General features: G+C 39.1%; 1 protein-coding gene across 2 annotated transcripts in view; it reads left to right on the top strand.

Moving 5' to 3' along the window:
* Positions 1-25,904, top strand: part of mdga2a (MAM domain containing glycosylphosphatidylinositol anchor 2a) — a 99,595-nt gene that overhangs the window by 40,843 nt on the left and 32,848 nt on the right. For both annotated transcript variants that reach the window (XR_002041579.2, XM_019254448.2), the window contains exons 2-6: positions 6,136-6,275; positions 14,443-14,617; positions 16,160-16,356; positions 22,111-22,243; positions 25,369-25,641. Coding sequence is in view for 1 of the 2 variants with exons in the window: in XM_019254448.2 (XP_019109993.2) it covers positions 6,136-6,275; positions 14,443-14,617; positions 16,160-16,356; positions 22,111-22,243; positions 25,369-25,641 (918 nt within the window). In the remaining variant the exon portion in view is untranslated. The remainder of the gene's footprint in view (positions 1-6,135; positions 6,276-14,442; positions 14,618-16,159; positions 16,357-22,110; positions 22,244-25,368; positions 25,642-25,904) is intronic.

Here is a 25,904-nt window from a genome sequence, read left to right as displayed (position 1 = left end):
CCTAAAATCACCTTCTCTGCTACGTTTTTTTATTTCAGTTGCTAAAATGTTGTTAATTACAGTTAGCAATAATTAACAGACAGCATCTAATTAGACTTTCAAAATAAAGCTTTCTGCGAAATATTCACAGTTTGGTTTAGGCACAAGTTTTAGTTTGGGTCAAAAGTAGTACGTAAAATAAGTAACATGTAGCATAACGTAAGTACGTGTAGTGTGACGTAAGTAACATTAATTATGTAATTATGTAAAATGGAATAAGTTAAGTTAACGTAATATTTCTGTGACCTGTGACGCAATATGTGATGTAACATTACATTACGTACTTAACGTAACATAGGTAAGAGGATGTTACAGTCTCTTGTTTGTTTGATGTATCCACCAACCACCTGATAGCCTATGAAAACATTATTTCAGATAGGTGCATCCAGAAATTACATTTGAGGGGAATCTACGGCATCCTAGATTGTAGGACCACTGACCAAGTTGCTGTATTTTGATGACTTGGGAATGACATTAGCAGGTCATGTTAATTAGTTATAACGTCAGAAAAAAATTCACTCTTCAAAAAATATATTCACTGCTTTCAGTGTATCTTTATGGTAAACACAGACTTTTTCTTTGTTTAAAATTCTAGGTCTCAAATGAACCAACTGGTTTGATGACCCTGTTGACCGGTATCATCATGATTAAACCTCCAGGGCAAATGCTGACATTTTTACTGGTTAATATACTTCCTGTTTTTATTCCTGAATCATGTTCACTGCTCAGGAAAAAACTTTGAGCCTGTGAAATGTCAGGAACCCTGTAAAAAAAGCTGTTAAAACCCAGAGGATGCTGTTCTTTACTGCGGTTTGAGGGCCTCAAACGCCTCCTCGTTGTGTGGTTCCCATGACGACAGGTAGAGAAGATCCTGGAGACTGTGTAGTCTGTTTTGAGGCTAACAGCTCACTAACAGCCGGTTCACACACAGTTTTTCAGCACGCACTAAAACACAAAGCCAGCTGCTCTTCAGACAATAAAACACAGGAGCTGTTTTTATTTTCATATCAGACGTTTCCTCTGCTGCAGATAAATCAAATCAAATCAAATCAAATCAATTTTATTTGTATAGCCCAAAGTCACAAAGTACATTTGCCTCAGAGGGCTTTACAATCTGTACAGGGAGTGACACCCTCTGTCCTTAGACCCTCGGTTCGAGTGAGGAAAAACTTGCCCACAAAAACCCTTTTAACAGGGAAAAAAATGTGGAAGAAACCTCAGGAAGAGCCACAGAGGAGGGATCCCTCTCCCAGGACGGACAGACGTGCAATGGATGTCACGTGTACAGGACAAATCAACACAAACATATTGTACAATGACTGATAAAATGACAATGAATTATAATGAATGATAAAAATGATTACAGTAATAGATATGGTAGTAATAATGACAGTAATAATATATGTAGTGGGCGTCATGCAGGATCACAGCAGCAGCCACGATCCACGAGAACCTGCTGGACGACAGAGCACAGAAACTCCGGGGAAGTTTGGTTAGTAACATGCATTAATGAGACATGTCCACAGATGGAGAGATATGGAGAGATATGGAGAGATATAGAGATATAGATATATATATATAGAGAGAGTGAGATATAGAGAAATATAGAGAGATATATATAGAGAGAGATGGATATATATATATATATATAGAGAGAGAGAGAGAGAGAGAGAGAGAGAGAGAGAGAGAGAGAGAGAGAGAGAGAGAGTTTTCGGTAAGGGAGATGTGTGCATCTTCAACCAATACCGTGCCTGGCTAGGCATAACCCTCGGTGGGGTCCCCCGGCAGTGTAATCCTATGGCAGCATAACTAAGGGATGACCTGAGCCAGCCCTAACTATAGGCTTTATCAAAAAGGAAAGTCTTAAGTCTATTCTTAAAGGTGTTGACCGTGTCTGCCTCCCGAACCCAGAAAGGTAGTTTGTTCCACAGAAGAGGAGCCTGATAGCTGAAAGCTCTGGCTCCCAATCTACTTTTGGAAACTATAGGAACCACAAGGAACCCAGCGTCCTGAGAGCGCAGTGTTCTAGAGGGGTAATAAGGTATTATGAGCTCTTTTAGATAAGATGGTGCCTGACCATGAAGAGCTTTGTAAGTAAGGAGAAGAATTTTAAATTCTATTCTAGATTTAATAGGTAGCCAATGCAAGGAAGCCAAAATGGGAGAGATGTGATCTCTGATCTTGGTTCCTGTCAGAACACGTGCAGCAGCATTCTGAATTAACTGCAAAGTCCTAAGAGACTTATTAGAGCAGCCTGATAACAAAGAGTTACAATAGTCCAGCCTTGAAGTAACAAATGCGTGGACTAGTTTTTCTGCATCCGCCTGAGAGACAATGCGTCTGATTTTAGCGATGTTACGTAAGTGGAAGAATGCAGTCCTCGAAATTTGTTTTATGTGGACGTTAAAGGACAAATCCTGATCAAAAACAACTCCAAGATTCTTTACAGTGGAGCTGGAGGCCAGGGTGATCCCATCTAAAGTAACTAAGTCTCTAGAAAGAGAGTTTCTGAGGTGTTTGGGTCCAATTACAAGAACTTCAGTTTTGTCTGAATTTAACATCAAAAAATTGTAGGTCATCCAACTTTTTATATCCTTAAGGCATGCTTGGAGTTTAGTTAACTGATTGGTTGCATCAGGCTTGATCGATAAATATAATTGGGTGTCGTCAGCATAACAATGAAAATTGATAGAGTGATTCCTAATAATGTTCCCTAAAGGAAGCATATATAAACTGAATAGAAGTGGTCCAAGTACAGAACCTTGTGGGACTCCATGACAAACTTTGGTCTGCATGGAGGATTCATCATTGACGTGAACAAACTGAGATCGATCTAAAAAATACGATTTAAACCAGCTTAGGGCGGTTCCTTTGATGCCAATTCGATGTTCCAGTCTCTGTAAAAGAATTTGATGGTCAATGGTGTCAAATGCAGCACTAAGATCTAACAGGACAAGTACAGAGATGAGTCCTTTGTCTGATGCCATTAGGAGGTCATTTGTAACTTTGACTAATGCGGTCTCTGTGCTATGATGCACTCTAAATCCTGACTGAAAATCCTCAAATAGACTATTGTTATGGAGAAAGTCACACAGCTGATTAGCTACAGCTTTCTCAAGTATCTTAGACAGAAAGGGAAGGTTTGATATCGGTCTGTAGTTGGCTAAGACCTCTGGGTCTAGAGTGGGCTTTTTAAGAAGAGGTTTAATTACAGCTACCTTAAAGGACTGTGGTACATATCCTGATAATAAAGACAGATTAATCATATCCAATAACGAATTACTAACTACAGGTAAAACATCCTTGAGCAACCTGGTTGGGATGGAGTCTAAGAGACAGGATGACGGCTTAGCTGCAGAAATGATTAAAGTTATTTGATGAAGGTCGATGGGGGAAAAACAGTCTAAATACATATCAGGTTTTACAGCTGTTTCAAAACTTGCTGTATCAGAATGCAGATCAATGCCTGTTGAGGGCAAGAGGTGATGGATTTTGTCTCTAATAGTTATAATCTTATCATTAAAGAAGCTCATGAAGTCATTGCTACTTAGACCTAAAGGAATAGATGGTTCAGTAGAGCTGTGATTCTCTGTTAGCCTGGCTACAGTGCTGAAGAGAAACCTGGGGTTGTTCTTATTCTCCTCAATTAAAGAAGAGTAATAGGCTGCTCTGGCATTACGGAGAGCCTTCCTGTATGTTTTGAGATTATCTTGCCAGACTAGATGAGATTCTTCCAGTTTAGTGGCACGCCATTTGCGTTCAGATTTACGTGCCTCTTGCTTTAATTTACGAGTCTGCTGGCTATACCATGGTGCTAGCCTTCTTTGTTTAATTATCTTCTTTTTCAGAGGTGCAATAGAGTCTAGAGTTGTCCGTAATGAGCCTGTAATACTATCAACAAGATGGTCTATTTGTGGGTGGCTAAAGGAAGTAGACAAGTCCTCTGTTACAGTTAGACATGGCATTTGATTCAATGCTGAAGGAATCACTTCCTTAAATTTGGCTACAGCACTATCAGATAAACATCTGCTGTAGAAGCTTCTACACAAAGGCTTATAGTCCGGTAGTATGAACTCAAAGGTTATTAAAAAATGGTCAGACAGAAGAGGATTCTGTGGGAAGACTATTATATTATCAATTTCAATGCCATATGAAAGAACAAGATCAAGAGTGTGGTTCAGACAATGAGTCGGTTTATTTACACTTTGACAAAAGCCAATTGAGTCTAATAGAGAGATAAACGCAGTACTAAGACTATCATTGTGGTTGTCCACATGAATGTTAAAATCACCTACAATAATTACTTTATCTGTTTTAAGGATCAAGCCTGATGCAAATTCTGCAAATTCAGATAAAAATTCAGAATAAGGACCTGGAGCTCGATATACTGTAACAAATAAAATTGGCTGTAAAGTTTTCCAGGTTGGGTGAGTGAGGCTAAGGACAAGACTTTCAAATGAATTATAATTTAGTTTAGGTTTGGGATTTATTAATAGACTTGAGTCAAATATGGCTCCAACTCCACCACCTCGACCAGTACTTCGAGGAACATGAGTATTATAATGACTCGGAGGAGTGGATTCATTTAAGCTAACATATTCATCCTCCTGCAGCCAGGTTTCAGTGAGGCAAAACAAATCAATATCATAGTCAGATATTAATTCATTGACTAAGACAGCTTTAGATGACAAAGACCTGATATTCAATAGTCCACATTTAATTCTCTTATTTTGGACTGTTGGAGATGTTGATTTAATTTGTATTAAGTTTTTATGATGAACTCCTCTTCTGTTTGTTTTATCTTTAAATAATGTAGGTGGACGGGGGACAGACACAGTCTCTATACTAAAGGACTGCGTGGGCAACTGCTCTAATGGAGGCGCAGAGAAGCGTGTAAGACTGCAGCTCTGCTTCCTGGTCTCAACTCTGGGTTGATAAACATGCTTATCCTCTGTCAGAAATCACTTGTGTGTCGAGGCAGTGGTAGGTTTGAGGCAGCGGTGAGGTGTGTGGGGGTGCTGCAGGTTTGAAGTTTATATTGCAGAAATGTGCACATAAAGTTCACAAAGTGTAGAGAAAAACTGATTTGATTAAATCCGAGGAGGAAAAATGGCTTTTAAGCTGTTAAACTGTGGAGAAGTGTGTAGGTGGATGAAGAACTTGATAGATGACAGAAATTAACTGATGGTGTTTAGAAATTTGCTCTCATAGAAAAGCTAATACTCAGATAATAGACTGGAGCATAACAGCACAAACAGATACAGATGGAGGGAAGTCCATTTCCACAGCATCAATCAATCATCAGTACAAGAACAGTCATAGAAAATGTCTTGTAACACTTTGTATCTTTAACAGAAATTATCATTTTAATACTATGATTAATTCCAGTATTTTCTGCTCATCACAATAAATGTAAAAAAGTAAAGGCCTGACAGGACTCTACATTGAGTTCACATAAAGTTTGGAACAAGAAAAAAATAAAGCTTTTAATGTAGACCTGTTCCAAATAAAGGCCAGGTTCTCTCTGGTCACTGTTTGTTGTCATAAGTCATTAAACAGGAACTTTTTTTGTGCCGTATTTTGCATTTGCATGCACACAAGTGTTCTAGTGGAGCATCCACCTTATTCTGTTTTTTTGTAAAACCTCGATATGCTACTTAGAGTACTACAACAGAAGCCTGGACACCGTTCTTCATACATGGGTAACTGAATGACCTGGTCATTATATTGTGGATTTTTAAGATGAGTCTGGATCTTGTAGTTATTTTTAAGCTGCTTTTTAAAATCATCTGGAACTGTTTTCTGGAACGGCTCAATAGAGGTTACAGAGACCAAAACAGTTTTTTGTACCAGGCTGTAAACATGTTTATTTCTGCTGTGAAGTTGGACATTTGAACATGGGGACTTATGGAGACTGATTAACTTCTGGAGCCAGCCTCAAGTGGACATTTGAGGAACTGCAGTATTTATATTAAAAATTGGCTGCTGGTTACGTGAGCATTAGCAAACTGAAAAACAAGACTCTCTGTCTAATTCCATATGTGATGAAAAGTCACATGACAAGCATGTTGAATTTGTTGTCTCTGTCGTTCACAGCGCCCCCTACTGTGCGCATCGTGCACTCGGGTCAAGCCTGTAATGTGGAGGAGGAGCGCTACAGTGAGAGGGTTTACACCATCAAAGAGGGCGAGACTCTGGAGCTGCAGTGTCTGGTGACGGGACATCCCCGACCACAGGTAAGAATGTGGGGAGTACTGGGAGGTTAGGGAGGTGCGTTCGCAGAAGCCGATCAGGAGAGTGACAGCTGCGCCATCAGCGTGTGAATGTGTATGAATGTCACTTTGCATGGCAGCTAATGCCATCAGTGTATAAATGTGTGAATAAGATATGAAGTGTAAAAGTGCTTTGAGTGTTTGGAAGACTAGAAAGGAGCACAAGTACAGTCCATTTACCATTTATAGTGACCTTTATTTCCATGGTAACATTATAACTGCCTGAGCAAATGCTCATTAAAATATGATAATATATATTGTTTTATACTGACTGTGAAAAAAATAGACTATGAATTCCTGTTATGATAATTAAATCAACTTTCTGTAATGAATACAAATTATGGTGCTGTTAGACAGTATAGTAACAACTAAACTGTATTATATTAGTGAGGTCAAGTGATATGGACTCAGGCAGAATGTTTCATGAGATAAAACATGTTGCGAATTATGGAAATAATTACATTATTTTTTAAACACATTTTAGACACATTTCTGGCCATGGTAACATGATTTTTTCATCAGACATTTTAGTTGCAAAAATTAAATAATAAATTAGCTAGTTAAAGTGTGTAGTATTTATTAAGTTTAGTGTTTATATGTGTGGTATTTATTAGGTTTAGTGTTTATGTGTGGCATTTATTAAGTTTATTGTTTATATGTGTGGTATTTATTAAGTTTAGTGTTTATATGTGTGGTATTTATTAGGTTTTGTGTTTATGTGTGGTATTTATTAAGTTTAGTGTTTATATGGTGGTATTTATTAAGTTTAGTGTTTATATGTGTGGTATTTATTAGGTCTAGTGTTTATATGTGTGGTATTTATTAGGTTTAGTGTTTATGTGTGGTATTTATTAAGTTTAGTGTTTATATGTGTGGTATTTATTAAGTTTAGTGTTTATATGTGTGGTATTTATTAGGTTTAGTGTTTATGTGTGGTATTTATTAAGTTTAGTGTTTATATGTGTGGTATTTATTAGGTTTAGTGTTTATGTGTGGTATTTATTAAGTTTAGTGTTTATATGTGTGGTATTTATTAGGTTCAGTGTTTATGTGTGGTATTTATTAAGTTTAGTGTTTATATGTGTGGTATTTATTAAGTTTAGTGTTTATATGTGTGGTATTTATTAGGTTTAGTGTTTATGTGTGGCATTTAGTCAGTGTGTGGTGTGACATATAAAATACAAATACATTTTGATAGCATGTTTTATTTTGTTGGTACCTGTTCAATTGCAATATTAAATTTGAGAGTAAGATGAGTACATTAATGTCGTGCCAATAGTGACGGTAAAACGCATCCTCTCGTGTAACATTGCGTAATTATATTATACTACTCATACTAGTAACACATGTGGAACATCTGTGATGTCATCAGAGTTTATTCATCATCTTAATGAACGACCTTTAGAAACACGATGAACACACACACACACACACACACACACGCACACACACACACACACACACACACACACACACACACACACACACACACACAGTTTATCCCTCTTGACTTTGCAGAGCACATGCAACAATAAAAAACCTCTCATCATCCCCGGCGGCATGCTGTAAGTGCCAGAGCTCCTGGCGAGATGAGCTGCTCCGACACCTTGTGTTTCATAAATAAGAACAATCACACAGAGGCAATGAAGAAGGTGAAGGAGATGAATAATAACAATAATACTACTACTACTACTACTACTAAGTTTAATATTTAAATTGTTAAAGGTTTATATGTTAGACTGAACCTTAAAATACTTTTCTTACTTGTTTTACTCTTCATTACTATTATTATTGTTATTGTTATAATTATTATTATTATGACTAGTATATATATTGTATATATGAAACAAATTCATAGAAATGAGTTGAGTTGAGTTGCTGTTAGATATGTTGTTCTACAAACTCCAGCTTCAAGCTGCAGCAGTTCTTTCGTCATCATAGATAAACCAAGCGACATGTTTTATATCTTTGTACCCATTGGCAGAGCCAGGGATGCCCGCGCTCTTTGTGTTGCAGACTGATGTACTCAGAAGTTGCTTGACCGACAGGTTTCTGAATAGCTGTTATAAAGGTTAAAATATGTGCCTGTCATAATCTGAAAATGAGATATGCCTGAGTTCTCAAATAAGCCATCTATAATGATGCCCTCCTGTCAATCAAAGTGACCACGCTGTTAATTCTGCATAACTTTAAGCCTTAACATCATTTGAACAGGTGAGTTGTATATAAATTCACCCTCAGTACAGTTGTCATGATGGGGAAAATAGCTACAGAGACCAAAACTGTTTTTGGTACCAGGCTGTAAACATGTTTATTTCTGCTGTGAAGTAGGAATGTGCGATATGTCATCTCTTACGATATATCGTCAAAAACATTCCCCACGGTAAGAATATGTCATCCCACGATAAAAACGATAAATTCCCATTGATGATGTATGTATGTGCGCGACACACTCGCAGCCCAACACGCATATTGACAAACATGGCAGAAGGCAGAGCAGATACGCCGGGCAGCAAGGAGCTCTTTCCTCACGCTCGGCCTGAATCCTGAAATGTCTCTGAAGCAGAGACTATCCAGGTGGATTCACGGACTAAACTCTGATCATCTACCTGTGTGCGTTCTCACTTTGTTTATTTCATGTACCAACTTCTAAATCTGAGTCCAACTCGCAATTTACGCGGCAAAACATAATGACACAAAGAAGTTTAATTTGATTTGTGTTCAATGATGAGAGAGGAGAGAGCGTGAGAGAGAGACAACAATAACAGAGAGCGAGCACCGGCCTCGATAAAGCTGTCATTAATCAGTGAAATAAAAAGTTATTTCCTGATTGTTTCACAGTGGTTACATTCAGCAGGTATAGACACGCCCACCACCAGCTCCCCCTAGCCTTTATTATTATTTTGGTGATAGATTATAGTCAAAAAGATTAGGCTGAATTGGTGTTTATTTACCGTCGTTTTTATCGTTACGGTCATAAATACCAGAAATAATCGGGATACATTTTTTAGTTCATATCGCCCCTCCCTACTGTGAAGTTGGACATTTTAACATAGGGACTTATGGAGACTGACTCACTTCTGGAGCCAGACTCAAGTGGGCGTTTTAGGAACTGCAGCCTTTTGGCACTTCCTGGTTTGGCTTAATTTCACAAACAGAGGGTGCTACTTGTTTGGTACGTTGCCAGATACGTTACATACGATTATTGGTCGATGTCCTGTTGGGATTGTTTAACTTGCCGATAGGCTACCTGCTGCCAGACCCATGAGAGACAGTGCCGCAGTGTTAACTAGTAACATGTCCACACTAGATACTCAGCCCTGTTAGACATTCACCTCACTTTATCTGGAATGGACAGTCAACATCTGAGGTTATTTCTTGTTTTGCTGCGTTCATAGAACACTGTGTAAACACTGTGTACTTCACTGTGTTTCAATAAAGTGGGACAAACTGGAATAGTTGCAAAAACAGACACAGTGTGAAACCTCATCAGGGGGTTTGATGCAGCTTATTGTTGATGATGTTTATTTCCCAGCAGTGATTTCAGAATAAAAGCACATCAAGTGTTTGAGCTGCAGCTCGTTAAGACCTCTGCTGCACGCAGGAAGCTGCATCTTAATTAACAGTTAATTAACTGAATGTCTCCCAAGTGGAGGCTTAACACACACACGTGCACACACAGGTTTAAAATAATTTCTTTCTATTAATTTTTTCTCTCTCATGAACTAACGTCTGTTAAATCCTGTTGATGCTACACTGACTTGTAATCAGGTGAATGGCGTCTCTGTCATTCATACGTCTGTTCTCACACTATGTAACTTTGGGCTCCGGGTCGGGAGAAGTATGTGATTTACACAGTTTCCTGGTGGACAGTACAGTAAACTGCTGCCAACTGTAGCTGCTGTTAGAACACCGGGGGAGTGTTAGTGTTTGTACCACAGGCATTTTGGACCACCAGGAAGAAGAGGAGGTTTACAGGTGAATGTTGACAATGAACAGAGCCAGTGTTGTGCCAGAACCGGAGCAGGGCAAGCAGGCAGTGTAACCAGGCTCAGCAGCCTCTATGGACATAATGACAGAGGAGAAGAGACTGAAGAGGACGTTGACAGAAGCCACCGGACAAGAGTAAATGTGGGACTGACTTTTAGTGGTTGGTGAGAGCTTGGTGAAATAAAAGGCTGAAAGACAGATGTTGACCTTGCTTGATGTTTGACTGTTAGCAAAGTTCTTGAATCGCTATTTTTTGGTCATAGGTAATATAATTACAACGATTATACATGTACAGCTGTTCATATTTACCACAGTGCTGAAATGCTCTAAAACTGGAAGAGACAAATCACAAATACTTATTTATTTACTGATTTGTTTACTGACTACTATATTAAGAGCTGAGTTAGATGTGTAACATGATGACATCATCAGTAATGATCAATATACAGGTTAGATCAGCTGTGTTTATATCTCTATTTTTCTTCTGCTCTGTATTTTCTCTTTTTCTCTTCTCTCTCCTTCCCTTATTTCCTCTTTCTTTATTCTCTCTACTGTCAGTCTGTTGAGGCTATAAATAGAGCAGCTGCTGGCACACAGTCTGAATCCACACACACACACACACACACGCACACTGTAAAACACAGTTTGGGTTTTTTTTTTGAGTCTCTGCGTCACTGCAGAGCTCAGCTTCCTCTGCATTTTTCTTTCATCGCCTCTTCTTCTTCTTTTGTATAAACAGTTTTAAAATGACAGGAGCCTGTATTAATACACAGTACATAATAATGTATTGAGAAGTAGGAAAAGCATTCAGTGAAACTGCAGTCAAATGTGACATTTAACTGGTTAATTAACTGTAAGAAATGTCACTTTGACTTCACCTCCACCTGTTATTATGAACACATCTGCTCACAGGCCATGATTACGTAGTATTAAAATTAAAATTAAATTCAGTTGTTGTCATGGCAACAAGTTTTTGAACCCAGATGTGGTGGTGAGTCTTTCCCTAAAAAAATTGATTGTATCCATTTCAGTCAGGAAGCGTCTTCTCATTTATGCGTTTCTCATTAGTTTATTCATTAAGCAGTTAAACTAATTAACACAGAGAGCTAATGTGTTGCGTTCAGTAGTAGTTACAGTATATCAGGATCAAGCTAACTCTATGTTAAAATGTTCAATGTTAATTCAACTTTTCGTTGTGTATCGTTGTGTGTTTTATGCTGCTGATAAACTGTGTTGTGTTACACTGACAGCCCAGTCTCAGTTCATTAATCATTTCCCAAGAAGGTAGGGCTGCAACTGACAATTATTTTTTCAACCATTTTGTCTATAGGTGAACAGGAAGTAGTGACAAATTGTAATTTACTGTGGTGAACTACAGCAACAGATGAATCATTTAAACTGCTTGATTTATTCAAGCAACAATGTAAAAACATTAGATCATCACATCTGAGAAGTTGTAAACTGTGAATGTTCAGCATTTTCTAACCAGGCAGTTGACCAATAACAGCTGCACATGATGGTTTGGAAGGTATGCGACTTACTGCAGGCCTGTTGTTGATTTAATAAAAGTAAAGAGACTGAATTTATATAAAGAGACAAAACTACACACTGAATTTATATAGACAAAACTACACACTGAATTTATATAAATAGAGATGACTAGACACTGACTTACAAAGTAACGCGTTACTCTAATTACTTTTTTCGTGTAACGTAATGTGTTAGTTTCATGCCTTAAGCAACTTCGTTATTTAAAAAAAAAAAAGTAATCCATTGCATTAAAGAATTTCTCTGGATAAGGAAAAAAAATCCAACTGCAGCCTGCTTTTTATCAGACAGTAGAGAAGAGTCTAGCTGCAGCCAGAGCCGCTACAAACCACGCCCCCTACAAACCACGCCTCCTATAAACCACGCCCGAGATGGCTGTAGAGGCCCATAGCACTTAGAAAGTAAACAGAATGGTAACAAAGCAATAATGGGAACAATTTTAACAACTTTAACAGTTGATTGACAACATTAAATGCCTTTCAATGCAAGCAATGCACTTGAAACAATACATTTATACAAAAATAGAAAGTAATATAATTAAAAAGATTATATAGGACTGCAGATTTATATATAAGTATATTTATTCATATAAGTGACTAATGCATTTAAGAAATATATGTATATATATATATATATACATTTGCAATAATTATAATAATTAGTGGTAATTATTTCAATTTAAATAGGTTGTTTCCACTGTCTGTTTTTCTAAGAGCCACACTCTCACAGGGCTTGGCCTACTACATCAGATGCCATAAATATCACTCTAAGGTGATGATTTCTTATGGGTTAACAGAAAAGACTGCTGGCCCTTTGACACAAATAAAATGTATTTATTTAGAACTAAATTAAATATTTTAAATTAGGTATGCAATTCACAAGACCAAGACTAGTAAAATAAATATGACCATACAAAAATCTTTAAAACATATACTGTAAAACACAAGAGTTGAAAAGTTTTGTTTTAGAAAAAGGTTCAGACAAATGAAACAACCAGCAAGAACTTTTATTTACAATAAAATAAAACAAACACTCAACTACAGCATCTTCAAAAACTCCACAGAGTCCAGAGCTCTTCTGAGGTTTTCTTTCCATCGGGGGTCGGCCGACCTTGTCTCACGAGATCTAACTTCTCTTGAAAGGTCCGTCTTGCAAATGGCCTTGCAAGTATATCTGCAACCAAATCCACATTTTGCCCTCCTTCAGCCATTGTGGAATAAAAAAGTAGATATTAGATTTCTCTCTCTGTGGCTCCGATGCGGCTCGGTTGATCTGCGTTGAACAAGTGAAGTTTGTTTTACAGTGCACAGACACCCGCATTGTTGATTCTGAAGGCCTGGCAATATGCTTTTCTGTATTTAGGAAAAGTAAATTAAAAATTAAATGAACTTTTATCAACTTATGATCATGATTTATATTGGCCCTGACGGCCCAAAACTGAACTATAGCGAACACTGAAAGAGAACCAAGTACACATAGGTGAAAAGGTTGGAATGGTTTAAAATATGATCAAAAACTAAATAAAACACATTATTGTTAGATATTAAATTGTACTTGAGTAAATGTAATTATTTACATTCCACCATGTCACTACACACAGCACAGTTAGTACTAGTGTAATGTTGTACAGTGATGTTGTGTTAATTAGACCCTGTGCAGAGTTCACACAGATCCAGTATGTGTGGGCAAGAGTATTTTTAGCTCATTAATCGTCAGTTCGCTGGTTTGAGGCTGTTAACCGTCTGTCTGCTCCACAGATGGATAAAAAGTCTGTTTCACTCCAGCTGGCAGCGAGGCGACTGAGCCGACATGTGGGAGAACCGTACTATCGGAGTCAGGGAATGAGGGGGAGGGTGGGTGATGGAGCAGGTGGGACAGAACGAAAGAATCAGGGTGGAAAATATGCTGATGGATGCAAGAGTGGGTATTTGCTTTCAGGAGTGGAGGGACACAGCAAAGTTCTAAGAAAAGACACATTTCTATGAATCTAGCAAAAACACAATAATGACGTTTGGCTTTGCAGAAGTTTAACAACGAAAAATACATTTTCTTTTTTTTCTTTTTTCTTTTTTCTTTTTTTTAATTTCTGTATCTGAAGAGCGCAAAAATGTTCCTGCTGAAAGTTGGATAGATAGATAGAGGAGTACTTGTGATAACCTCCGATCAAAGGGTCAGATTCTCATTACGGGAAGATTCAGTTGTCAGAGTGAGAAACAACTGAACTTTAGTTTCTTGTAATCAAGTTGAAGTTGAAGATGGGGCAGGAACTTTATAAATGTATGTTACATTGTCAGACTCTGAACCACTTTGTGTGTGAGGATCTCTGACCTTTTAGCTCACTGATAACTTGGTACTCTGAGTGATACTCTTTGTAATAATACATACAAACAGATTCACAGCACTTTTAAACAACTTTTAGAGTTATTCTAAACAGAAAAATAATTAATTATTAGTGAATAAATTCACCATTCTGCTACATTTATATCTGTCTTCATAAAAAAATCTGCAATAGCCCTAACATGTATAATCACGTGTTACATCTGTATGAGTATGTGATATTTAAAACAATCTATATCTATATCTCTATGTGCAGATCCGTTGGACTAAGACGGCGGGCGGAGCCTCGGACCGTCAGGGCGACGCGTCTCTGCACAACGAAACTCTGAAGATCGAGAACATCAGCCGCCACCAAGGTGGGCGCTACTACTGCAAGGCTGAGAACGGACTGGGATCCCCCGCCATCCGCTCTATACGAGTCGACGTCTACTGTAAGAATACACACATACATCGGAAAGCTACTGACAGCAGCTGGTTAGCTTAGCTTAGCATAAAAACTGGAAACAGAGGGGTCCTGAGATAGGACAGGCTTCAGATCAGGGGTCTCACTTCGGAAACTTCCTCAGTCTCCTCTGATCTCACTTCAGTGACATGCCTTTTCAAAAAGAAACCTGCGGATTTGAATTTAGCTATTAGACCATGTTAGCTCCTAACACAAAATGAGAATTACCATTAACAGTTCACTTTACTTCACATGCTTGCACCCTGCAATGCAACCTATGAAACCAGCGGTGGTCTGGGTGGAATACAGTTCCTAAATTAGCCACACGGCTGACCAAGTGAACGATAGTTAGTGGTTACCGCTCAGCAATCCTCCACTGGGAAACTCTGTTGTGCAAAGAGTTGAAGCTGATATATTGTGAATACAATCTGATCCAGTTTGACCAAAGTCACTGAATAAACTTATAAAGTTGTGCTTTTGTACCAGTGAGGTCCGGACATAGATGACTGTAGCAGCCCTCCTCACAATCACTCATAGACTAACTGGAAGCACTCCGTCAAAAGAGAGAAAGCGTTTGATTGGATGTAAAATTAGTACAAAATTAGTAGTGCAGGATGACATCATCACCAAGTTTTTATGGTTTATCAGGAAATGACAAACTCTAAAATACCATAAAGAGAGATGAGGAATGACATGCGGGAAAAAGCCACAGGTCGGATTCTAACCCTCGGCTTCTGCAGCAAGGACTGAGCCTTTGTACATGGGGCAGCTGCTCCACCAACTGAGCTTAACTCCGTCCGTCACCTTCATGTTTATTGATGAATGAAGAAACTTCCTCTTCCTTCACGTATGTCTGGAAAGTAACAAAAACAGGAGGAAACAATATGTGCAAGCTGTGATAGTTGTGTAACAGACATAATAACCTGGAGGATGTTTCACACTGGGATTACAGGGACCGAAGTGGTACCTGAATGCATCGAGGCTGAGAGCTTCCTTCAGGGCACGGAGGCTTTTATACAACATTTCCGCAGCAGGAAATCAGATACGCAAGTTCCCCGCTGCTGCACCCTGACCTGCAGCCCTGTACAGCAGGACTCACAGTGCATCATGGGATTGTACTGGCTTTTGGGTCCTGATGTGTTCAGTACGCAGGTTTCATGGCTCAGTGTGAAGTGGAATAGAACCCATTAGTCTCTCTGCTGGTGGCGGCTTCATAACTGGACTCATTAACGTGGCTGAGACCGATTGGTCGGTCGCAATCAGCTGATCAGGAAGCTCGCTGTGTTTCCAGCCAATTAAAAAGCCTTTGGCACCATAGTAATTACCCCCACTGCAGGAAGACTGACCCAACTGTTCGTAAAATATAAAATACTGTAAATTCAGACGCCGCAGGAGGAAACAGACAGGATTCTGCAGATCCTCCTCTTATCCCTTCATTGCTTTATCATTTTCTTTTCTTTCTACTTACTTACTTCTACCTCCTCCTCCTCCTCCTCCTCCTCCTCCTCCTCGTCCTCCTCTTCCTCCTCAGACCTGGATGACCCGGTGATAACAGTACATCAGAGTGTCGGTGAGGCGAAGGAGCAGTTCTACTTTGAGAGGACGGTGTTTCTTCGCTGTGTCGCCAACTCCAACCCACCCGTTCACTACACCTGGAGGCGAGGCCGGGATGCGCTGACACAGGGCTCCGACTCAGGGGTGGAGATCTACGAGCCGTTTTTTACGCAGGTGAAGAAACATGCCTCGTATTTTCATGTCATGAACTCCTGGTTTGTCTGCATCACATTGAAGATCATTGTAATGTAGCATCAAGTAAAACTTCATCCAACGTCTTCATTTAGAGTTCAAGTTCTGCTGAGGTAACACAAAGGTTCACAGTTTCGAGAGTTCTGTACTGTAACCGAAGCATGTGGAATGTACTGTAACTACTTTGTAACTACACTGCGGTCTACTTCACTTCACCTCAGAGTAAATCTTGTACTTTTTCCTCCGTTTCTCTGACAGCGATAGTTCCTTTACTAATGAAGATCTTTACACAAAACAGATGAATTTTTTAAACATATAAAATATTAATAAAGAAAAGCAGCGTGAAGATGCAGTGTAACAAAGTCAATAATTAGTAACCTCTCCTGTACATATGACGTGCTGATGTACTGCACACAGAGGCGACAGTCGGACTTATCTGTGCTCAGTAAACGAATAACAGTCCAACGTTACTGAATAACAACGTTATTTAACATAAATAACGTTGTCAGGAATTTTGTTAGTGGATATTATATAAACTAAACTAAATAAATAATAAACACACACGGTGTGACTTCAGCACTGAGGCTAAAAAGGATCGCAGCGAGCTGAGCTCAGGGCAAAGCTTTCGATGTAACAGTCAATGAACAGTCCAGTCCTCACCTGTGGCTTCGAGCTTCAGGTTGTGACTGAAAGAATGAGACCGTGGGTATGTCTGCAGGGTGCCTGACCGAGGGGATGAGGGGCACGGACACCTGGAGAGAGCTCAGACCCTGAAAGGAGCCGCTTGAGGTGATTCAGTGTCTGATCTTGATCCTCTTGGTTGCCTTCCTTTCTGGTTTCCTGACTTTGCTCTCACTTATTTGGATTTTCGTCTGATTCATTGGCACATGTGTGCTTTAACTCATTTGGTTTCGACCTGAGCAGGGCAGCTTTGTCCTCTTTTTAAAACACTACATGTTATGTTTGTTGTCATGAAAAAGTTTGCTAACGTCTTTCCAGAATCTGAAAGCGTTTGAATGTAAAAGTACACATTCATGTCAAACTAATAAGATTTAAACATTTATACGATAAGCAAAATATTCAATGAGATAGTTATTGTCATTTTACATAATCCATATGTTATTAAAGAAAACATATGGTCCCAGTTTAGGCTTTGGCACAAAACATCTTCAACCTCCTCTGTGCCAGAGTTTGAAACGTAAGACCACGACCCGAGCTGCTGTGTTTCACAAGTTGGGACGGCCTGACCCAGAACTCCTCTGGGTCAGGATCCCACAGGAGGAAAATGTTTCTTGAGAGAGAGACATCTGGACTACTCCGCTGAACCCCCTGCTGCCACAACCCGCTACGGCCCGCTACGACCCACTATCACCCGGCCTGGATAAAACGAAAATAAACGAATGGACTTTTAGCTGTTTAAATCAAATCAGAGGACAGGTGTTATGTAATCAGACATTTCCTCTTGTTCCTCTCCCCATTTTGTTTTTCAAAGCCATTCTCCAAACTGTCATCACAACGCTCATGAGACTTGATCTATTTTTCATTTTGGCATCATATCTTTTTATATCAAGCTGCACATAAAGTGGAGCTTTTAAATATTACATTCACATCTGTTCAGACCAGAAGTGTCAGGACAAAAGACATCATCATAACTTCTGCTTGTCTCTGAGACAAACAGTGGCGTGTCGCTCTCTCCGAGGAGTCTTCCCTTTCCTGATCCATCACATTTAGTTTATCTCAGTGTGAGTCCTCCGGGCGCCTCCAGGTGTTTGGTCTGCAGGAGGCCCGTCAGCTGTGGCCAAAAATAATTTAGTCTGATTTTCGTCCAGGTTATGTTTCCAAACCTCGATGGGTTTAAACAGTGACAGGTTTACTTACATTTTGTGTTCATATGTTCATACACGCCTCAGATTAATTATTAGCTTCACTATTAGCTTCATGAACAACGTGAAGAAGAGGAGGATGGACAAATAATGACAATCCCTTAAATGACTGTCTTCATTTGCAGTCAAGGTGAAAGAATGTAACTGAGTACATTTACTCTAAAATAAACAAACTAACTTTTCCTCTCATGCCTCCTCATAAACCCCACAGTTTATAAAAGTACAGCTGAAATGATTAGCTGATTGGCAGAAAATGAATTGGCAACTATTTTGTTGATCGCTATTAAAAGGAAGTTTTCATATAAAAACATTCCATGGTTCCAGCTTCACAGATGTGAGGATTTATGTTGACTAAAGGATCTGAATACTTCCTCCACTACGCCCTTACTTTGGCCATCCATTGTTTCAGACACATTTTAATACCAGGGCTCATCCAGAATTTAAATAGAGACATGTCCTTATCAAACCAAGATCCAATATGTTTAAGTTTCATAGAGTAGCATGTCTTTAAGGAGTTAAAGATATAGAATAGATATTTGTATATTTTGTACAAAACATGAGTGATGAGGCAAAACTCTAAACTTTAATGTTCAAACTTTAAACTATGACGCATCACAGAATTATTTAAAAAAAAACAAAGCAGTAAAGTCTGTCCAAAAGTTCAGCTTGCTGTCTTTTGTGATAGTTGTGGATGGTGCTTGTATGTTTCTCTGGTGGTAAAGCTGCCCACTCGTCCCTGCAAGAAGCCTTCAGGTCCCTTAAAGTCTTGGGTTTCTTACATTTAGACTGTGATGGCTCCTCCAGAACCTTCCCTTTTGTCTGCCGGTGGATCAGTGGTTGTAGCCTCATATCAGAGGGTTACTGATTCCTTTCTATGTGGAGTTTGCATCTTCCTCAGGAGGTAGAGCAGGTCGGCCACTAATCAGATGATTGGTGAACGATGATGATGATCAATCCCTGGCTCCTCCAGTCTGCATGTTGGAGTGTCCATGAGCAAGATACTGAAACCCCAAATCTCCCCTGAAGGCTGCGTGTGAATGTGTATGAATGGTTAGCTACTAAAACTGATGAGCAGTTGGCACCTTGCATGGCAGCTAATGCCATCAGTGTATGAATGTGTTTGAATGAATGAATGAGAAACGTAGTGTAAAAGCGTTTTGAGTGGCCGGAAGACTAGAAAGGAGCTATATAAGACTTACCATTCCTCCCACAGTCCAAAGACATGCAGGTCAGTTGTTAACTTTAAATTGTCCGTAGGTGTCTGTGATGAACTGCCAACTCCAGTCCGCCCAGTGTCACAGTGACCCTGATGAGGATAAGTGGTCATGGAAGATGGATTGATGCTGCATTCACCTCCATGCTTCACAGAGGTTCAGGGTTTAGGGATGGTGTATGTTTTCATGCTTGTGAATTTATTCATCATAACTCCAAATGCTTTTTGAGACTAGTTTCTGAATTTGACCCTGTAGCCCATTTTTGTTCAGTGCCCTTCAAACAGCCACATCACATGAAGGCTGTATTTCATGTGTTTGTGGTTTCTCTTTGCATCCTGACAAATTTTCAAGCCAGTAGTGGCTGAAATCTTTGTTGGTCTCCCTGACTGTGTCTTCTTATCAACAGAACCCACTTCCTTATGAACTTTTGAACACTACTGATTTAAACTTTCCTTTTTGTTTTATAGAGTTCAGCTTTATAAAGCTTCAGCTTTAATAACCATTTAAAACCAATATTTTATACATTTTGCTGTGGGTTTATGAGCGTGGCTGTAAATTTATCCAGAATGTGATCAATCTGTTGATGTGAGAAGATGATGTTGATGTTGTAGTGGCACACAACAGCTTGAGAGTTATTGTCCATTACTTGCTAAGTGTTTCCAGCATTCCAGAGTTGTCTGTTCTGTTTTAGAATAGAGGTGTTCTCAGCAGCAAGTGACCTGGTCAGCTTCCAACTGAATGATGTTTGGAGAGGATGTTGAGCAACCGAGATATCTGTGTCTTTATTTGGGAAGTTACCAGAACAAGTTGCCAAATGTGTCCACAGCCAGAATCAAATAGGGAGAGAGAGAGACAGGGAAAAGACAGGGCTTTTGGCCTCTGCAGAGCTGAAGGACACATGCATATCATATCATTTGCATCTTGCATTCTGTTGTACTACTTTAAAACTACTACTACTTTTAAATGACTTTGTTTTATAATAAACTTCTATTACCTATTATCTCCTTTGATCCTGTCTGGTTTAATCAAAATGTGATATTCAAAACTACTTCTTCAATTTCTAGAATAAAATTGTAATTTTTGAAGTTTTAAAAAATTTTTAGTTCAATAATGCAAGATGTTTTTATTTTTCTCTCTTCCAGAAACTATAAATACTCAGAGACTCGATCTCCAGCTTCTTTGCTTCTGTAAATTTGAACATTTATTATTAATCATAATAATATCTATTGTCGGCTGTGAGTTCAACAGGCTGAAAAAGCTGGGCTGTCTGCAGTTTAAGGCCTCCTCTTCCTCCTGAAAATAAAATATATCTGCAGATTTACAGATATGTTTTTATTTCTTAGATTTAATTTGGAGCAAAGAGAAGCCCGCCAATCAGGCGGCCAGTTAGCGGGCCATGTAATACCTCAGCAGAGATAACATTCACGCCAGATTTGAATGCTGTCAACTGTAATGCCTTTGGCACCGAGCTCAAGAACTCGTTAACCCCTCCCCCCTCGCTCCTCGTAGGCACTAATGAGGAACTTATCTCCTCCTCCTCTTCCTCCGCCAAAGAATTGGCCGCCATCTTTGCACAAACATCCCATTTAAATGTCATCTAATCTCATCTCATCTGTCCGTGAGGCGGAAGGCAGCGCCGAGGCTGCCAGAGGAGATAAGAGAGATTTGGCAGCGAGGTGGAGACGTGATGACGAGGAGGAGGAGGAATAAAAGAAGAAATAAGGGAGAAAGAGGAGGAGGAAGAGAAGGAGAAATGAGGGACAAGGAGGACAGGCTAGGACAGAAAATAGCTGTGATTGGCATGCAGACTGATTTTTCTCAATTTTCTCAAAAGTGAAAATCTGAATTTTAACGTTAACAAAACAAAAAAAGACTAAAAGTCAGTCCCAGATTTACTCTTGTCCGGCGGCTTCTTGCTCACTCACTCTCTCCTTTTCTCTTCTTAGCTTCCTCCGTCAGCGTCCTCTTCAGTCTCTTCTCCCCTGTCATTATGTCCATAGAGGCTGCTGAGCCTAGTTACATTGCCTACTTGCTCAGCTCCTGTTCTGGCACAACACTGGCTCTGTTCCCCCGTCAGTATTCCCCCATGCTGAGCTCACAGTTTGAGCAGCCCGGCTAACGAACCTTCCCTTTGGTCTGCCGGTGGATCAGTGTTTGTGGCCTCATATCAGAGGGTTACTGATTCCTTTCTACAGTATGTGGAGTTTGCATGTTCCTCAGGAGGTAGAACAGGTCGTCCACTAATCAGATGACCGGTGGTTAAACCCCCAGCTCCTCCAGTGTGTCCATGAGCAAGATACTGAACGCCAAATGTCTCCCGAAGGCTGTGCAATCGGTGTGTGAATGTGTATAAATGGTTAGCTCCTTGCACCAATGCCATCCGTGTAGCTAACATTAACTAGCAGCAGTTTACTTCACTGTCCATCGGGGAACTCTGTAAGTCACAGAGAGTTGAACTTCTTCAGAGTTGACGTTGTTTGTGTCCCAGTTAGACTGATGATAATCTGAGCTTGAGGCAAAACAGAAAATCTCTGAAACTTTCCTGAGTTTTTAAACACAGAGAAAAGATTTTTATTTTGAATCATCTACACATTCACCCTGTTATGAAACAGATATTAAGTACAGACTGTTTGTTCCAGGGTGAGACGAAAATCTTGAAGCTGAAGAATCTTCGTCCTCAGGATTATGCCCAATACACCTGCATCTCGTCCGTCAGGAACGTCTGCAGCATCGGAGACAAGAGCGCCCACTTCAGTCTGAACAACAGGACAGGTAACACACACACAGTCACAGTTATAACTTTTATACTAAAAAATGTCCAAACCCTCAAATTCAGTTCTACATTGTGGAGACCAGAGATTGTCCCCAGAAGGAGACGAGTCTCCACAATCTCATTAGCTCAACATACACATCTTCATTAAAGTTAAAAGTTACATTTAAAGAGTCAGTTCACACAAATTCTCCAAAAGAGCTGCTTACAACAAAAACATTAAGAAATATCAACAGCAACATTCATACAGACAACGTGTCTCTGTCACTACTGACAATCCACAGAACTTAATTTAAATACACTTTTGAATTAAAATCAATAAAACTACAACTCTTTTCCATTTTGATTTTTTTCCATTATTTTTCTTCTGTCATATGTTCACTGTTCTGTTCTGTTCATTTTTTTATCCCCTTTTTAACACTTTTTAAGGTCTAAAAGAAAAACTAATGAATGAAATGATACATAAAGTATCTTTTTTATTAGTAAAAGTATGAGCTAGAAAAAAAAGTTATTTAGTTTATATGTTTAATATGAAAATAAAAATGTTGATTTATACAAACCTGATTCTAAATAAGTCTGGACACTGTCAAATGTAAATGAGAACATTATAAGACCATTTTCATTTGCAACAAGGACTGAGCCTTTGTACAGGGGGTGGATGCACTACCAACTGAGCTAATTATACTTCAAGCTGCTCAACAGTCCAGTGGTATCGGTTGTGTTGAGCTTCATAATGCTCCACACATTTTCAAAGGGGGACAGTCTGGACTGCAGGCAGGTCAGTCTAGTACCTGGATCGTTTGACTACAAAGCCATACTGTTGGAACAATGTGCCTAGAAGTAAACATAAACAGGATGTCCCTGAAAAAGACGTTGTCTGGATGGCAGCATGTGTTGACTAGAACCGGAATGAACCTTTCAGTATTAATGGAGCAGGTTACCCATCATGCCATAGGCTCTACAAAAGTTTGACAACTCATTGTGTCTGTCTGTCTCTCTCTGAGCTCAGTCCAGAGAAGTCTGTGGTGTTTCTGGATGTTGATGTCTTTGTCTTTACATGGTGGAGTCACTTCATCTGTAGATGCAGTGATGAACTGTCAACAGTTTTCTAAAGTGCTCCTGAGCCCATGTAGTGATATCCTTTATACATTAGTGTGGGTTTTTAATGCAGTGCTGCCTGAAGGGTCAAAGGTAACAGACATTAATATTGGTTTGTGCAGAGATTTCTCTGGATTCTCTGAGTCTTTGAATCATATTCTGGATTGTAGCTGGTGAAATCCAGAAATTCCATTTAAATTGTTCGTTGACAAATCTGAAACCTTACCCCATCCATGTGGATATCTGAGCCTTTCAAGGACACCCCTTTCTTGTCCAATCGAGTTACTATCTGCTATAACTAATGAACCTGTTCACCCGTGGAAGCTTCAAACAGCTGTTTTTTTAGAATGTTTTTTAGAATCACGGTTGTCCAAACTCGTCCTTTAAAACTAAAAAGGACTCAGCACACTGCATGGCTCAGAGGATGGTAACATTGGTGGGTCGGTTGGTCCAGTGTGAAATCTGGAGTCTGGATCTGTCTCTCGTTATTTTGTACAGACATTCATGGCCCACAGAGGATGAACCAAACAGACTTTTCCTGTAGTTTTCAGCTATTCTATGAAATATCTCAGTATATAAAAATTATTCTGGATTGACGCCCATTTCACACCCAATCATGAAACTGGAATATTAAATATCATTCTGCTGAATTCAGTTTTTAAAGGATTTTAATAATGAATAATAATGAATACTGTTTGACTGTTTGATACTGTTGACAATTACGCAGCATCTAAACATTTTTGGAATTGTGCTTTTAATTTGGACTTAACATTTCTTCTGTTGCTCTCATACCAAACTTAAACTTTTCATCTCATCTTCCATCCATCCATCTTGATATGGAATGCTTTTATTTATTTAATTCTTCTTGTCAGTGTTACCTTTTAATCCATATGTACCTGTGTGTGTACCATTGGAGGAATGTAAATCAGAAATAAATCATCTTCCATTCAGAGCTCAAACTGCAGCTCTCTGACCTGTACAGTAGATCCTAGCGCCCCGCCCCAGGGGCTGATGGGATTTACATGATGTCAGCTTAACAGAGGTCGACTCAGCTATTTTTATCTCCCTCATTATTATTTCTGCATTTAGCTGCTTTTCTGCAGCTCATCGTGCGCAGCCCGTGGAGTCAGTGAGTTGCTCTGCAGCTTTTCACTTTGATGTAAATCTGAGGACAGGAAGCTTTTATACTGCAGATCACTATGGATTATTTACACAAGATGAGACATTTTAAAACCTTTCAAAATGTCAAAAATGTACATACATACATATATGTGTGTGTGTGTATGTGTGTGTGTGTGTGTGTGTGTGTGTGTGTGTGTGTGTGTGTGTGTTTATAATCCCATTGTCCACCTGCATATGAATTGACAAACATGAGACTAAGGTTTTAATCTTTTCCACAGAAAACTACATTCTGAGTTTTACCATAGATTTTACAATCTGAATGAAGTTTTTATATATTATATTTTATATTTTCCTTGTAAATTCATGATTTCATGTCAGGTTTGTTTTATCCATTACAGGTACTCAAAAAATCATCAAACAACTATTTAATTATTTCAGCTCAATAATATTTTTTTTATAAAATTGACAAATTGATGAACTGAAGTCCTGTGGAGACGATGTGCATGCTTCGCTATTCATTCAGTTTGTCAGTTTTTTATTTATTTTATAAATTTTTTAATGTTTTGTTACTTTGTTTTGTTTTTTTTTACTTTTCTTTTTATTCTGGATACAAAATCAGAATAAGTAATTGGATTAAAAAATAATAAATTACATTTTTACAGCACTTTGCAAAACAAAATAAAGTATTAGTTAAAGTTCATATAAATAATTGAATAAAAAACACATCAAAGATATAAGACTATAATAAGAACAACAACAATAGTAAAAGAAAACAGTAAAAATAATAATAAAAAAGATACATAGATAAAATATACAAAATTAAAGTAAAACTAGTAATAAAGCAGGACAGAATGAGAGTGAAGAAAGAATAACAACGATCCCCTTTTGTCTCCTTCCTCCCTTTCAGCTCAGCCTTCCATTAAGCTCCTCCTGGACGACCCCTTGGTGGTGAACCCGGGGGAGACGATCACTCTGGTGTGTGTGGTGTCAGGCGGAGACCCCCCTCCCACCCTGAAGTGGGTGAGGCTGGGAGGGGAGGAGCTCCCAAAGAGGAGTGTCGTCCACGGCGGGACACTGACCATTCCAGCCGTCACTGTGGACGACGGCGGGGCGTACAGCTGCACGGCATCCAACAACGTGGGCAATCCTGCCAAGAAGTCCACCACCATACTGGTCAGAGGTATGACATTTAAAACTCAAACCAGAATCCTAAAATGTAGTTTACCCTGTGGGGACCTGCTGAATGTTCCCACATGGGAGGTGAGTCCACATAAAGCATGTGTGCTAACAGGTTTCTGTCCACACAATGCGTTAATATAAAGACCCCTATGTATGATACTCATATTTAAGTGCTGAATGCATCAGATCTGTCTAAAATGAGCACTTTTTTCCTTATTTTTATTCCACTCACACGAGAGTTTTGTTCCTCTGGGATTCATTTTC

This window comes from Larimichthys crocea, chromosome XVII (genome assembly GCF_000972845.2).
Source record: "Larimichthys crocea isolate SSNF chromosome XVII, L_crocea_2.0, whole genome shotgun sequence".
Classification (NCBI taxonomy): domain Eukaryota; kingdom Metazoa; phylum Chordata; class Actinopteri; family Sciaenidae; genus Larimichthys; species Larimichthys crocea.
Note: the sequence above shows the minus strand (reverse complement) of the source record. Positions and strands in the feature narration are given on the sequence as shown.